The sequence below is a fragment of the Mesoplodon densirostris genome, chromosome 2 (genome assembly GCF_025265405.1).
Source record: "Mesoplodon densirostris isolate mMesDen1 chromosome 2, mMesDen1 primary haplotype, whole genome shotgun sequence".
Taxonomy (NCBI): domain Eukaryota; kingdom Metazoa; phylum Chordata; class Mammalia; order Artiodactyla; family Ziphiidae; genus Mesoplodon; species Mesoplodon densirostris.
Window position 1 is genome coordinate 87782294 of NC_082662.1, and position 17825 is coordinate 87800118.

General features: G+C 35.9%; 1 protein-coding gene across 1 annotated transcript in view; it reads right to left on the bottom strand.

The window, feature by feature from the left end:
* DPYD (dihydropyrimidine dehydrogenase) overlaps positions 1 to 17825 on the bottom strand; it is an 820949-nt gene that overhangs the window by 20911 nt on the left and 782213 nt on the right. Inside the window, exon 21 of the mRNA XM_060090168.1 lies at positions 1878 to 2021. Coding sequence (XP_059946151.1) covers positions 1878 to 2021 — 144 coding nt within the window. The remainder of the gene's footprint in view (positions 1 to 1877; positions 2022 to 17825) is intronic.

Consider the following 17825-nt stretch of genomic DNA (forward strand, 5'->3'; position numbering starts at 1 on the left):
TACTTCAATTTGGATCATCTCTGAAGTAACAATTTAGGAGAGGAATGTAAGCCTGTACGATTTCTAATAAGACTCCTCATCTCTCCTTGAGACTTTAAAAAATGTTTACTTACTTTCCTGACTTCCCAGTTCTTTGGTTTATTTAATTCTGCTGAGTTTGATATTTTATTTGGATTTGTGATCAGCTAACTTTAACTCAACTTCAGCAGGTTTTTTGTTTGTTCTGTTTTTGTTTTGCTTCTAGGTTATCAATATATTCCCTGACAGAATAGAAGCCTAAAAAAGGCCTCAATGTTTTTATAATCACCTTGCTCTTCCTTTATTTCAAATATAAATAATATTTTTCTTTTGAATTTTGTATACATAAGGAAAAGATGGAGATCTTACATTTATTTCAAATTAATTAAATAGGAAAAGACAAGCAGGGACAATTCCCACTTAACCCCAAACATATATTAGTTATAGCCAAAGGGTGGGGGAAATGTGAAGAGTGGAAGGATCTGACTTCTTCTTTACCATCAGTGTCCAGTTCATCCTTTTAGTATCAAACAAATAATTTAAAGGAAACAGCTCAAGAGACTCTTTGGGGCTATTATACTGCTGCAAGTCCCAAGTGTTCACTTTATTTGGAATTATGGCATTGAGGTGCTGGTAGAATTTGTGTTCAGCCACTTCCATATTTCCTTTCAGAACTCTGAATAACCTAGTCCTCTCAACATCGTCTAAATTCCACTGTTTTTCGCATAGGACACATTTCTTCTTTCTCATAGATAGAGGGGATTTTAAGGGTTCCAACTCCTGTTTGACTACTAAAGAGGAATTTCAAAGAGCTCCTTAGAGTAAGCTTTTCAGCTGATGCTTCAACCAGGAAATGGAGATAGTCACTAAATGGAGAAGAGTAAGTTTCAGTGACTGAAAACCACATTCCCTGATGGTAACTTCAGAGAGAATGTGGATTGTAATACTCCTTTTTTCTTTTTTTTTAAAATTATGATTGCTTTAAAATAATTCCATCTTGAAGGAGGTGGGCAGAAGGGAAGTAGGTGTGGCTATAAAAGGGCAAGCTGATGGATCTTGGTGCTGATGGAACTCTTATCTTGACTGTGGTGGTGGACACAGGAACCTACCTATGGGGTGAAATTACACAGAACTAAATACACGTGTGTGCTCACACACGCAAATGAGTAGAAGTACAACTGGGGAAATCTGAATAAGATCAGTAGATTGTATCTGTGTCATTATCCTTATTGTGATGCTGTATTACAGTTTTACAACATGCTACCATTGGGGAAACTGGGTAAAGGGTACATGAGACCTCTCTGTATTATTTCTTACACCTGTATGTGAATCTACATCTTTTTCAAAATAAGAAGTTAAAGAAGAAAAACAAGAAATATAATGCACACATAATTCCATCTTAATGATAATTTTTGATATTATCCAGAAAATAATTTCCTGAAACCCAAATTTGTACAGGCTTTCCCAAGGCTGAACCAGAGAAAGTTTGTCCAAAATATAAGGTATCATGTTGATATTGATGGTGCATATTGATCATTTAGTTGTGCTGTATGACTAAGATACCTTTTAGATTTAATTGTAGATTACAGTAATTTTTAAATGAGTGTAAGAAGACAAAGAATTAACTGTAATATTTTATGGCCTATTTAATACATCCAAAATTTGCATGAAACACATATTTGACAGTGTTCTAAAAAGTATAAAATATACAAATAAAAGAGGCTATCCTGTCACTGCAGACAGGATTTTTAAAACTGTCAATATATTTTAAAAACAAAATCAGTGGTACACTTAAACAGGAAATAAACACAAACTAAACAATAAAATAGACATATTTACATATACAGCTTAATCATTACCTTAACAGTGGGAATAGGCTTTTTGGGGATAAAATGGTTTCTCTCAAGTGGCGGAAAAGTTGCATTTTGTTCTTTCAGTCTAATCTTTTCCTCTGCTATGATTTTCTTGCGCTGCTCAAGATAAGGTCCAAAACTTGGCAGTTTCTAATAGGAAAACACACAAATAAGAAAGTATGTTAGCTCACAGAAGAGAAAAATGTGAGGATATAAACACAAATATTATAAACAAACAAATGTGTGTTTTGAGACTGTTTCACGTATACTGTAACAAGATCTTCATTCATTCTTGAACCCTAGTCTTCTACGTATCAGAGTCCATTAATTATTAAAAAGAACACAATAGCACAATACCTTTACCAAATATGTATGTATTAAATATACAAATATTAATTGAAATACATTTCTAAACAGAATAAAATTCACAATGGTAAACCAAAGCATTCACTTAAAACAATAGCTATTAGTTAAACCATTTGTTTAGTTCATATAGACAGAAGGTGAAACCTATTGATGCTTTTTTTCCTCTTCATCAGGTTTTTAGCACAATATAGACACAGCCTAGTCTCTGACAAATGCTTTTGTCAATAGCAAAGGTACTTTGCCAAAGTTCAAATCTGTATCTCTGTTTTATTGTGTTCAAATTCTTACTACATCTCTTTAAAGATTGTAACTAATGTTGATTGCAGTTTACTGGAATAGCTGAAAAACAAAATGGTAAAAATATTGATTTCTCTGCACAGAAAATAAAGTTTATTTTGCATGAAAGAGGCAAAAGTAGAAATGAAAAGCAGAGGAAATATCACAGTGCTTAAACAAACTCCCTCAGTATTCAAAATCACATTATGGAGCTTTAAATCTCAAGGTTATTCAATCGTACTTTACAAAGTTCATTTAGAAAGATACCTGGGTGTTGTGGAAAAATGCTAAGTGGTTTCACGTTAACACGAATATGCCCTCATACTATTCATTATCCTACAATTATTTCCTCTTCACTTTGTCCTTCTCTCCTAGAACTTTTAATCTTCACTTTTACTGGCATATACTGCTGGTGATACACACCACTGAATTCGAAATGTTCTGTGTCTGCCTGGAACCTGCAATTGCTAGGTCTCTTTTCAAAGACTGCAAAAATACCACCACCACCCCCAGCTCTCCTGCAGAATAAAGCAGATTTACCTAGCCAATGAAGGCTTGGAAAACTACAGCATTCCAAGGTCATCCTGATCTCTGCCCTAGCAAGTAATTAGGTGAAAAAATCACACTTGTTTTAAAACACTGGCCTCTACCTACCAGGTTGCATAACACTCTAGGAAAATGAGTTCTCTGGTCCTTTAGAGATGTCATTACAGTAGGTAAACTAAACTTAAACTGTGTTCCAATTTGGCCAAACTGCAACTGAAAATTTATATTTGCAGAAAATATTCATGTGGAACTATCTAAGATCGTTACTTCCATTACCAATTTACTGTAATTATGTCAAAAAGTTGAGCAAATAGAAACAATGTTATGAATGCCAAATTAATACACACAATTAAACCAGAACTATATACTTCATCTCGGCACCTTAATGCTTTTCTAAATTACAATATTTAATGATTACAGCAATATGAAATGATATGACAGAGGGAGAAAATATATGAATATGTTGTATCTATTTTATCATAAAATAAGTGATGCTGTCTTGTTAAAAAGCATGAAATAGAGTATAAAACAAATCCTCAATATTATCACATATGTAAGCCCCTTTAATGTAGAAAAGATAGCGCTTGCTTTTCCTATTATGAAATGATTCTTTTCCTAGGGCAGATGAGGTGTTACAGATTACACTTGGTGCCAAAGAAATGCCCTGAGGGTTCTTTCTTTGGTGAATGTACGTCCACTTGATATAAATCTTGCCAGAATATCAATCGCCCCACACTTCTCTTACACATCAAGGACACCTCTACCCTACCTAATCTTATATCCTTGAAGATTATTATCAAGACTTGTTAGTGTGAAACACATGACCTCTGAGTCTAGCAGATCTCTCATGATGAAGGCAAGCTCTATGAAAATCTGAACCATTATCCTGATTCCTTGATGGGGCCTTACCTTCCTCAACACTATCTCATTCCACCTAAATGTTCTGTAAAATTATTCAAAAGAAATTACTCTCAGAATTTCTAATCTATCTTCTTTTAAACATAGACCAGAGGAGATATTTTTTTCCATTTAGATTATTCTTTATCCAAAGAGAAACAAATCAGTTAAATTTAAACTGTGATGATTTCAAATTGTTCCAATAATGGTAATAATAATAATAATTAATAATAGGAAATCCCTTGATTCAGAATAGAATACAGGCTGAATAGACACCAACCACCTGATATTTTCTGTAACTTTTTTGCCGTGGTTGACCACATTTACCATATTTAACTAATGCAGCCTTTCCATAACTAAAGGTGCTATGATTCTAATGGGCTAATCTTTTATAACTAGTCCTAAGGAGAGGTTTTCAATTTAACATAGAGATTCCTATAGGATTTTCTTTGTGTGTGGGTTGAAGAATCAGTGGAAAAAAAAGAAAATGTTGCCAAAGTTTTCTTGAAATTGAAAGCACACCCACACAGAATATCAGTGACTGCCCCCTCGACGGTCTGCCATTTATCTCCAAATCAAAGAGGGTCTATTTGCATGTAGTTTCTCACTGCCATATGGAGATCCCAGAGGCCGAGTGTTGTAGTACCAGGTTCCAAAACTTCAAGGCTGCCATAGTCATTTTGCTTTCTGCATTAGTATGAGAAATTTCACTGCTTTTAAAAAATTATTATTACATTGCACGTTAGAATGCCTCCAGGATAGCTGAGAACTGAACATTTGAAAAGTTAAGTTTTCTGCAAATAAAAAGATCAATTCTCCCTTGTGCCAGAGGATCACATATTACATTTAGGCATATGTTTGTGTTCAGATCTTGCCAAGGGAACAAACCAAAGCAAAATAAAAATAAAAAAGAGTGAAGGTGAAGGCAGAGCGGGCCACTGTATATGTGTGCAATCAGCGATGATTAATAAAGCATTTAGTTCAAATCTCTGTCTGAATATATAGTTAATTGATTTCCTATTGCAGGAGGAGAAGCAGCAGGGCCTGACAGGGCCAGCAGCAGGAGCTTTTCCTCTTCATTCATTATTTTCTTGCAGAAAAAGTTGTAGCCTGCGGTAACTCAAAGAGAGCAGTTTTGAGCGTCATGCTATATTTCTTAAACAAAGGAAAAAGTTCTTTAGGACTCTCAAAAGCTTCTTTGTAACTGATGAGCTGAACAAAGCTCAGAAATGGTGTGATTTTTGTTTCAATGCTTTCTCCAGGGATTCATCATTGATGAATTTGTCCTCACCAGAAAAGCTAAATCCTACTCATTTAAAGATAACAGTATCTCACACTAAAACTGTCTCTGTCCAGATATTAAAAGCATTACACTGCCGATAGAAAAGTGACAACATAATGAATCAACAAGGATACCTTAAGCCAGCAAAGCTTTAGGGTAAAGAGGTCTATTTGGATTATAATTTATTCATGGATCAATCTAAAGGTAATTGAGCATATTATGAAGTAGAAGAGGGTTCTTGTTTCTAATAGAAGCAGGCACTAGTATCTTCCCATTTAAATTGCATAATTTTTATGAGAATGGCAGCAAGTTGGCTAATAGCACTGGTCTGTAGTGCTGTAAGAGATCAACTCTTATTTTCCTAATCATACTCTCTCATCTGATTTGAAACAATGAGGGCAAGAAAAGTAATTTCTTTGATATTTAAATGGTAATAAGTTAAAAGATAAAATGATTTCAGGTTTATACTGAGTGTGAGATATATATATGTATATATATAGTGCATATACTGTAAATATATAGATATACACACACACACACACTGAGTGCAATATATATGTGTGTGTATTTTAAATTGTATATATATTTTGCACTCAGTATAAACCTGAAATCCAAATATATATGTCTCATTTCTGTGTGTATACACTGACAGATTGAAGAATAAATTAGAGGTAAAGGATATAGTATGCTTCACGACTAAGAATTTATTTTATATTTTTTACAAAAACATGTTCACATATGACTTAGTTACACTATCTATCTTTTGTCATTTATTCAACATATACAATATCAAATGCCTACTCTGGGCCAGAAACTGTCCTTTGCTACATTAAAGGTTGAATAATTTCCATACGTAATGTGTGTAATTATCATTGTGACTAATTTTATAAGTATCCCTTGTCATTCATTAAGGGGTAGTGTCAGGCTGAATTATATGTCAAGTATATCTGGTTATTGCAGTTATCTCTAAAGGTATTGTATACAAAGCTCCCTGGAAAACTATTTAATCTCAATCAAATGAACAACAAAGAGAAAAGTGAAGAAAACAAACTTTCAAAGAGTTGATCTTTAACAAAACTCAGGAAGGCAACGGAGTACTCTTGGATACCTAAAATAAAAAATGCAGGAGCACGATGGCTGGGAAACGGGGTTCTCTGAGTGTGTTCCTAGCACACCCTAATTTCAATCACTGTGCACTTGGCGTGATGCAAGGAAGTATGGGAGACAGAGATGAGAGGTCTCTGTTCTGTTCTGTCTGAATTCAGTTACTTTTCTTCTTCCCTTCCTTCAATTATGACAGTAATCAATTACTTACATTTGATCCTGATTTTTATTCCAAAATCTGCTTTCACATGGCTTACATTCAGAAACTCAGATTTTCCCCATGAATAACTGGCTTGTAATACTTAATCACTGATATAACAGTAAGCCATTTTTCATGATATTATCAGATTTGGACAGTGGAAAACAATAAGAAGACAAAGAGAGAAGGACCATCTGTACATTATATTACCATAGTACTATGTGGTGCCCAGTGGTGCAAATTGGGACACTGGAGTTGGACATGCAAAATATATGAAATTAATGAAATATAACTCTTAGTTTAACCTGATAAATTTAAGTGGACAACTTCTGATCAAAAATGCAATGTCTATAGCAGTCAAAAGCAAAGATAACTCATGCTTCATAGTGAAAGCAGAAAGCCAGCATTTGCATAGTGGTTAGGATACTGATTTAGAAGCCAAATTTGCATTAAAATCACAGTTTTACACTCATTAACTGTGTGACTATGAGCCAATTACTTAACCATTCTGCTACTAATTTTCCTTATCAATGAAATGAGAATGATAGTATCTAACTCACGATACATTTAATGCTTGGTATAAGCATTAAATGGAATAATATTTGTAAAGTGCATGCCTGCCAATTTATTCCCACAAGCCTTAACTGTTTATGTTGCATTGTGTACCAGGCTCTGTATTTCTACGTTTGCTCATGCTAGAACGAGCCCGCCCTGTCTTTTTTACCTGGTACATGCCCATTTGGCATTTTCCTCTCAGCTCCGTATTCACAGCATTGAAGTAATGTCCTTTACTGACTCCCCTCTGTCCCCAGTGTTAGGGGGGCCTTGCAGTGCTGCAGAGAACTCTGGGCACTTTTTAGCCTTGCAATTATGCCACTGCCTTATCACTATTAGCCTCTGCCTCCACCTTTTCCACTTGAGGTCCTAGTTAGTTTTTGATCCAGCACGTAACAGGTACTCAATATGTTTCTTTTTCCCCTTGTTTTTGGCTTGTTGCTTAGCTTTTTTCTCAATAGGTTTTTCAAAACTTGAAAAATTATTGAATGAATGCATGCATGAATATCTTGAATGTATTTTTAAAATCCCACTGGTTGTCTGAAATGTCAGACAATCCCAAACAATTACTTTCAGAAAGAAATTAAGTTACAGAAATAAGTTCTTTAAAATAAAAAATTATGTCATACTTACACAACAGCTGTGATTCATAAATTAAAAAAAAAACACTTGTAGAGTGCAAGACACTTACAATTTATATATAAAAGACAATCTGTCTCCTTAAAGAGCCTGTAGTTAATAACAATTGCAATACTCCAAGACAGAGGCTGTGGCAGAGGTGACCCAGGATGTCAGATGAACAATGACAATGTGCACCTAACCCCGGCTGAGAGGACAGAACTTTTCTAGAAATGACATCCGAGTTGAGTTCTGAAGGATAGGGTGAAAGTCGGTTGGCAAGTAGTGAAGTTGGAGGTGTGAGGGTCAGGAAAGGGGAGGAAAATCCTCCAAGTGGAAGAAACACCAGAGAGAGAAGGGCGATACTTTGGAAGAGATGCTGGGGGAGCCAGCAGACTGCTGACCCTCTGCTCTGTGTTTAATAAGATACAAAGGGTGAGCAGCTTCTTCCGTGAAGGGGAAGCAGAGCACATTTTGTTGTGAAGTGATGAAGTCCGGGTGTATGTTAGGGAGAATGTCAACCAAGAGAAGAAAATCTAACATGAGTGTCAAAGGATGAAGGTGATAAGACTTGCTTTTTGCCAAGGACTGTGCAGGTGCTGGAGCTGCGAAGACAGCTAGGAGGTCGTTCTTTCCAAAAGCAGTTTATGGCCTGTAGGCAGACTGACTCATATTCAATGGAACTGAGGTGAGAACATTATTGTTTTATATTGAAATATCATTTAAATGATGTATAGCAGATTCCTCTAAAGAAATAAACTTCATTGCTTAAAGCGATAACTTTTAAAGCAGTATCTTTAGCTTGGAGTTCGGGAGATTAAGCCCTGATGGCATGATAGAAGAGAAACAAAACCAAAGAGTTGGTCAAACCACTATGCATGAGAAATGCAGAAGAATTTTGAAGCAGAGATGCAAGAGGGAAGAGATATGGGGACATATGTATATGTTTAGCTGATTCACTTTGTTATAAAGCAGAAACTAACACACCATTGTAAAGCAATTATACTCCAATAAAGATGTTAAAAAAAAAAAAAGAAAGCAGAGAGGTGAGGGAAGAGGAACGTGCATGAAGAGAAGGAAAAGTGAGAGATGTAGAGGGAGAAGAGCCTATTGATGTGATGACTGGAGTACTTCTATAAAAAGGAAGCGCTAATATCCAATTTTAAGCAATCCAAATCCTCCTCTATGACTGCTAAAACTTTAAAAACGTCTCCTACCCACTTACATATCCTGGAGAGAAATTTGGAAGAAAGTCAGGGAAATAGGGTTGAGTTTCATGGTTGGATTGGCATATAGCTCAAAGAATAGAAACCAACGAGAGACAAGATTTGAGGGAGATTCAGAAATCAGTGGAAATAGGAATTTACTGTCAGAAGTGACATAGAGAACATAATCTCTAGGAATTTTGTAGCAATATCCAGAAGGATGGGACTGGTTGATCTCAGCTGACATTTGGGTTATGTAGGGAATTATAAGGAAGAGATGCACAAACAGTTTGATGTAACCCTGATCTAATGAGCAATTAATTCCAACTAAGAGACTTCTTAGTGAAGGAGGAATTTAAATTGTGATGAAAGATTGTAAAAGGGAGAAATTGTGTGTGGTGTTGGAAAGGGGGAAAAAAAGAGAAAGGAATGGATGAGTAAAGGGTTGAAACATTAAGAAACTACAGAATGAACTTATTCTTACATGACTAAAACAGAGTAAGTGCCTGAGGAATAGTAGCAGGTAAAGCTGGGAAATCTATGAAGGGCTCTGAATTCTGCGCAAAGCAGTTTGGATTTTTATTCTTCAGGGTGTAGGGAAACACCAGATATTTGAAAATATGTAATCAGGTCTTTGTGGTGGCAGAAAGAAGGATGAATTGTGGGTGGGTGCTTTGGCAAAAAGAGGAGAATGATCCAGAATGTTGGAGATGGGATTCCGGTTGTAGCAGAAAAGGGAAATAGATGACATAACATTTTTTTAAAGATTATACAGTACTCTGGGAAATAGAGAGCCAATACTGACTATACATCCCAACTCCAACAGTACACTTGATTTTCACTCCCTCACAACCCACCAGCTGCTGCACCCCTGCTCTGACAGTGACTCCTGCCTGAAACCACCTAGCTTTCATTCTTTCTGACACAGAACCCTCTCTGACAAACTTCTGTCTCTACCTCTTTGCTACTCATCTTTCTGCAAATGACCCCTCCTCTCTCACCATCCCCTGCTCAATCAGAGTCTCAAACATTTTCAAAATCACATGGGAACTGTGTTCATGGGTGGCTGCATAGGCTGTGAACTACAGAAGAGTTACACCTTAGTGAAAATGAACATAAAACAATGGTGGTAGGGAACCTGGGAAGGATGAAATAGGATTCGTTTTTCTTTCCTTGCATTCTGGAGGACTGCTGCTCGTGTTTTGTAGTGATGATGAATTGGGGGAGAAGTGAAGGAAGTCAACTTCCTCAACAGTAGCTCTAGTGAGAGGTGATTGTAAGTTCTATACAGGAAGGAACTGCACCATCATTATTATCTTATCAAAATCAGCATATTTATTGAGCATCACTATACACCAAGACCTTTGCAAAGCGCATGAGTACCTAATCTCTTCTTCATTGCAACCCTATGAGGTGGGTATTGTTCTTGTCCCCTTTTACAGATGAGAAAACTGAGGTTCAGAAAGCCTAAATAGCTTGCTCCAGTTTTCACTTATTAATAAATCGCAGAGCCAGGATTCAAATCCCAGTCTGCCAGATGCTAGACTCTCTGCTACGCGGTCACTCATATTTCGATGTAGTACTACAAAGCTTATTAAATGAGTATTTAATGTATTCTTGATTGCTATAAAGAAGCATACTACACACATATTCCATTCCTTGAAATCTATGTTTCCTGTTTTTCTGTGAAGCGAAAAACACCTCACACAGTAGACATCATTAAAGAAAATGCTGAACACATACCATGCAAAATATCTGTATTAGTTTAGTCCTGTTTATTACTGGCCTCAAGTTTAATGAGCTCAAGTTAATACAGGTGAAAGGCCAGAGTGTTACATGTAGCGGTTAATGAAATACCACAGAGATGCTGAGAAAATGATTAGCAGCCAAATGTGAATTTAATATACTTCATTCTCAAGATGCAGCACCCCGTGGGAGGCATCTTTCTGGGGGAAATAATGTGGTACATTGGAAGTAGCACTTGCTTCTGAGTTGGGAGATGGGGCTCCGATCTTAGCCTTGCTACCAGCTCTTCTTGTGACCTATGACAGTGCAGTGACTCCCTCTTAGTCTCAGTTTTCTTATCTGTAAAATGAGGAGGTTGGACCAGATAATTTACAAGGTTCCTTCCAGTGTGACGTTTTGTTTTGTTTTCAAATTCAGTTAGAAATCCTCAGGGTTTATGCCCAGGTAGCATCACATAGTCTGTGGATGAAACGTTGGATTGAATCATAAATTATATTGATATATACCTCTTTCCCTCCTATTTAACTATAGAACATTCTGAATCTGTTGAAGCTGTAAAATATGGATATTATAAATAATGTTTATCAAAATCCTAAGGTTGGAGTTAAACTGTTTTAGGCTTCATCAGTACAACCACAGATAACATTGCTATTTTATCTCATTATTAAATAATGAAATCTGTACAGATAATTAACAGAAATAAAAACAATTTTAAAAAGAAAGCTATTATAATCTGTATAAATTGGGAAAGTCCTACGATCACAACTAACACTACACTGTAATTATCTTTACAAAGTTTGATGTCTAGTTACAAACTCACCTGAGACATACTCTATACAAAATCAACTACACACATATTAGAAGTAGATATAAGTGATAACAGGCATGAAATTGCCAAGTGAGTAAGATTAAAACACAAATACACTTCAACTGCATTTGTGTATATTCAAAGTTTTAGGTTGTTAAAGGAAAATAGAGCCTTCTACTAAAGCAGTGCGATATACAGAATGGTCACTCGTCTTGGGATGCAGAGACTAAGACGCTTAGTTTCTAAGGCAAATCACCTGCCCCCTGTGAGCCTCAGTTGTCATCTGTGTAAAACAGAAATAACAATGACCACTCTTCCTCCTTACTCTTCATAATTTTTTGAAATAGGAAGGCACTAATAGATTACTAAAATACAGCTTTTACCATTTTAAAAACTATAAAGCAGCATAGAACCCAAGTGTTATTTTAATATGGATATAAATATGATTTATGCTCAATATGATAAATATAAAGATGAAGTATGTTGAATTATAAAAATGTCACAAAATACTAGCTACACATGAAGAAAGACCTCCTGAGCTATAGTTCTTCCAATGTTTTAGGACAACTTGAATGAAATAATTGGCTTTTGAAATCCACCTTCAAAATGTTATTGCTTTCATGGCTAAATATTGCATAGAATGTCAAGGGCAAACACCAGTAAGGGAAAATGGAATAAAAATTACTTCATTCAATGGTATGGAAGCAAAGGAAAACAGAAAAATGGAGTGATGAAGAAAATGGGACTGCTGCTATAAATAAGAAAAAAGCATTCAGGATTCAGGCTATATTTGGAGCCAGAGTAGAAGATTAATCAATCTTTTCCATATTTATTCAATATGATACCTAATATTTCCCTACACGAAAACACCTGGATGACTGCTTTAAGCCTTCTTACCTCAAAGTGTGGCACAAGACAAAAACTGTTACATTTTGATCCAATCAAAACTATGTGGAGTTACATTTCAGGACATACTGGAAAAAAAGATCATTTTGAAAGTCAATTTTTAGGGTTTCTATGCTAAGCAGGAGATTTATATTGGAGAGAAAATAAAAGTAAGTGCAGGTTTTTAGTTGAAAGGAAAAGACTTTTCTAACATAATTAATTACCATGCTAGTAGGAAGTATTTAACATGGGAAAAGAATCTTTTATATGCATGGCAAAGTGCTCCATAAACAATAGCTTCTGCATACAGAATAGAAAACACTAGCTAACATCCATCTGTAACATCAGACTCATGTCCAAACCTAGGTCACTACTGAAGGCAATCCTTGCCCCACAGATTCAGATTTTCCTCTCTGTTTCTCTTCCACATCACTTTCTAAACTATAATACCATTATTTGTGTATTTTCTATTTTTCCGAAGAGATCATAAACATTTTGAGAACAGGATAGTTTTTTAACATGTTTTATCATTCCTCTTAATTCTTTACATATAGTTGGCCTTAATTAAATATTTGATGAATGAATGAAGGATTAAAATCAACAGAAAGCTGTGCTGACAAGAAATTTCAGCTAACCATATGTGGTCACAGCTTAATGATGACAATAAGTGATCTAGTCTAAACACTTTTCATATAAAATATTCAGAAAGATTCTCTCTAGCACAATGCTGGGCAAGAGTGGGATTGATCTAATGCCTAATGACCAGGCAAATAATATTTGGCCTGGGCCATAATAGTGCATAAACCAATATCTGATAATGACAGGGAATTGTAAAAACAAATAGCATTTGTAGTGATAAGTATTGTAAGGTATAATTCCAGCAATCAATTTATATTCAATGGCTTAGAGCTCAATACAAATAATTTCTTTGTATTTTCCAGGTTCTTTGTTTAAAGTTTTCTATCAAGAAAATAGTAATGACCAACTATTTCATTTTCCTATTCATAATAAAAAAATCAAACAACAAAACATTTTATAGACCATAGTTACAAAAACCATTATTTTATCAAAAATTTACTTTGAACAATTGTGAATCTAGGCAATCATCACATTAAGTCAAATACTCAGCTTCAGGGAAAGAATAATCTACTTGATTCTGTGGCCTTTACAAATGCCATATGGTTATGCAGTACATGCTACTGTTCTTTTGACCCCCTACCCCAGCCGTTGGCTGCCATAGTCTTTTATAAAGATGAGTCTAATGCTTTGCATTGGCTAATACCACAAAATGAGGACAGCAGTCAAAGAAACCAGCCATTAGTACATAATTTTCTGAGCTTCATCAGACATCAGCCAATTGTTGAATATCACATGTCCTAAGAAGCATTAGCACCAAACTTTAAAACTCTTATGTAGCTCTAAATTTCTAAAACCATAAAACAATAGCGGTTATGGTTTTAGAAATTGTTTTTGTGTATTATCTCAATTTCCACAATAACGTAATTATTATAATATTGATGAAACTTGAGGCCCACAGATGTGGCAAACACTTAATGCCCAAGTCTACATAACAGTAGGCAGCAGAGCAAACTCAAACCTAGGTCTCCCAACTCCAAGCTTAGCCCCTTCTCCTCTGTATTGATGGGCCATGTCCTTCCCAAGCTTTTTAGCTGCTATTTCACCAAAAATTACTGTATGGTTTTTGACATTTGACCAAGGGAAAGATCTAATAAAATGTGTTCCTGTGGAAGGCTCATTCTATGTGCTAAGCATTGAAGATATAACAGAGGGCAAAATAGATATGATCCCTATCCTCAGGGAGTTTGTAGTAGTTTGTCATGTAATAGGATTAAACATAAATAAATAATCCTATGAATATACACAACATTTATCACAATTTTCAATGATATATAGTTATCTGATTATTTGTTTAAAGTCTAATCCTATCAGACAGCAACCTCTAACCCTTTGCTTTACTTACCAGGCAAAATCTTAGCCCATATTTAACCCAATTATCCAGCTATTCTATATTTACACTTGAAAACTGAATATGGCTGGAGAATATGACTGCTCCCCATCCCCCAAATGGGCAGTAAGTACCCAATAAGCCTTGGTACGTTACCACTGTCATTCTTGAGCTTCCTCACTACAAAATGACATTCTCATACCTTCTTCTTTCTCCTAAAAGCTAAACTACCACTCCTTCTCATTGTTAGTTGATGATCTTGGTTAAAGATCATTACATTATTGGTTAACATTTTTGAAGTAATTGTTCTACTCTAAATTTTATAAATCCACCTCTTCTGTACTATCATCCTTCAACTTTTCTTCTTGCTATGATGGGAAGTGTCCTGGTTCTTTCAAAGGCTCCACTGAGGGCTCTATCTCACATCTGCCTGGTCATCCAAAGGAATGTGCCTCTGTAATTTTTATCTCTGCCCACCCCATGATTCACTCTCACTTTTAAAAAGTATTCCATTAACACACAAATGTGCTTTAATCTCTCATCCTGAAAACAGATACATAAAACAAATAAAATAACTCCTTTGAATCTACAGCCACTTCTAGGTATTGTTTATCTACTGCCTTTTAAATTTCTTTTAAGAATGGTTAATTGTGTCTGTCCTCACCCTCACCTCCCATTTACTCCTCAGTATACTCTTTTCAGGAATTTGGCCTCCATTCCAAACCATGGAAATGCTTTGGTAATGAGGTCAACAAACACCTTTATTTCTCAAATTACGTGGCCACATTTTTGTGCTCATTTTACTTTATCTCTCAGAAATATTCAACCTAGGTAAGCCCTCCCTCCTTCTTAAAATACTACCCTTCTTTTCCTCCTACATCACTTCTGTATTTCTTTTGCTGGTTAAATCTTTCTTTGTGAAACTTAGAATATCCAAGGCTCAGTCCTAGCCACTCTTTTTGCCCCCTCTGTTGACATACTCTTTCCAAGTGATTTAATCTTGTCTTATGGCCTTAAATATCATTTAAACTGTGGCTTTCAAATTTATAGCTACAGTTCTATTCTTTAAACTGAGCTCTAGACTCTTATGTCCAGCACCTTAATTAACATATTTAATTAAATGTTGAGAAGCAATCTCAAAAATTAACATGTCTTAAGTAGATTCCTTGTTATTTCACTCCAAATAGGTTTCTTTTCTAATCTTTCCCATCTCAGATAATGGAGTGACTGCTCACCCATTTGCTCAAGTAAAAACCCTAGGGTTATTCTGCCTTCTTTCCTTCCCTTACCATCCTGCGTAGATGAATCCTTCAGCAAAACATCCAGGCTCCACCCCCAACACACATCCCCAAACTCCCCACTTCTCACCATCTTCATTGATACGGCACTAGTCTAAGGCTTCACTGTCTCTCACAGTGAACATGGCAATAGCCTCCTAACTGATCTGCCTGCTTTCTCTTTTGACTTGTTATAATGTATTCTCCACATAGTAACCAGAGCAGTTATCTCTAACACAAAGGAGAACAGGTCACTCCTCTGCTTAAAATTCTCCAATGATTTCTCAGCGCACTTAAAATAAAATCTAAAAGCTTCACAATGACTGCAGATTTATCTGGTCCCCGACTACTTCTTCAGTTTTCTTTTTTACTGTTCTCCTCTTAATTCACTATACTGCAGGCACACTGGTCTTGCTTTTCTCAAGTCTTATGAATTCCTATAGCCTTAGGGATTTTACAGTTAAAGTAGGCCCTCCAAATCACACTCTGCGTATCTCCCTTTTAATAATAATCCTATAATTAATTAATTAATAAGTTCATTTCTCCATCCTCTCTAAAAGGTATGAACTACCAGATAGGTCGTTCATCAATTTTGTTCACTGATGTTTCCCCAGAACCTTGAACCCTGACTGACTCATTGTATATTCTTAGTGAATGAAGGTACTGGGTGGCAGTATATTTAGGATAAACAGTGCAGTCCTTGAACTTAACTTGGCTTCCAATCCTGATTCCATTATTTACTAGGTTTTTTTTTTTTTTTTTTTTGCGGTACGCGGGCCTCTCACTGTTGTGGCCTCTCCCGTTGCGGAGCACAGGCTCTGGACGCAAAGGCTCAGCGGCCATGGCTCACGGGCGCAGCCGCTCCGCGGCATGTGGGATCATCCCGGATCGGGGCACGAACCCGCGTCCCCTGCATCGGCAGGAGGACTCTCAACCACTGCGTCACCAGGGAAGCCCTATTTACTAGGTTTTTGACCTAGTCAAATTTTGCTTAACCTTCATATTATCTCAGTTGCCTCATTCATAAAATGGGAATAACATTTCATAGGGTTGTAGTAAGGATTATATAATTTATACACTGTATATAAAATGAAGCTAGAGCTTTGTAAATAGCAGGCACTTAATAAATATTAGTCCTTGTCTTCAACATCATCATTATTATAGAAATTCCAGCAGTGTATTATAGTTTTTTTAATTATTATCTTACATGTGCTTTAGCATATTTTGCTATGGGCTTACCATTACCCTAGAATTAACGTTCCCCTCCCTCCAGTAAACTATTTTTCCATCTTTTACAAGGAAAGTCAATGGATTAAGCATGTTTTACATGATGGAAAATTGTTTATTTTACATCCAGACTGCATACCCTCTATAAAGTAAGAATTGCTCACATAGTTTTATAATTTTATGCTCCACATGTTTAAGTAAGTAAAATTAAGGAAATGAAGATTTGATAGTTGAGAAGTAAATGTAAACACTAGTGCTTAAAGAATGAAGGCAAGCCCATTCTGTAGCCTAAAGTGAATGCTGTCACCTGTAGGGGTTGGGGAAAGATCCTAAGATCTGAGCCCATTACCGTGCTACTTCACGAACATCTGGCAGTCTGTCACTTCACAGGCAACAACATCTTCTCTAAACAGAAGAGACTTGAATTCATCAGGGAATCCCATAGTACAGTATATGCTTAATTTAAGTACCTGCTTTCCGTGATTTCCATAGATTATCATATTCATGACACTGTGGAGTGAAAGCATTCTTCTCACTCTCTAACCAGAACATGAAAAAGAAATTAAAACATTGGCAGGCACTTTGTCTCCAGTTTGTTGGACAAGTAAGAAAAGGACTGTCTACCCATTTATGTAAATGAAATTCTGTCAACTCAGCGCATTTTAACAAAGATGACAGCAGTCTGTCTATTAATAAATACCTGACAAGATAACAATTACATTTGAAGTTGACTGTTTTTTCTTTCAATAAATGTAGGTCAGTGGGTATTTTTAAGATTTTGTTTAAAATAAATTTTCAAACCCCAATAACTTTTCCCCTCATCTCCATTAAACCAGAAAGAGATTTCAACATGTACATTCTTGCTTTCTTAGCAGTGGTTTCAGAACATAATGGTCAAAGCCTTTTTAATATATATAACTATGAAATTAAATATGTATGTGCTGGGATTCCCTGGTGGCGCAGTGGTTGGGAGTCCACCTGCTGATGCAGGGGACAC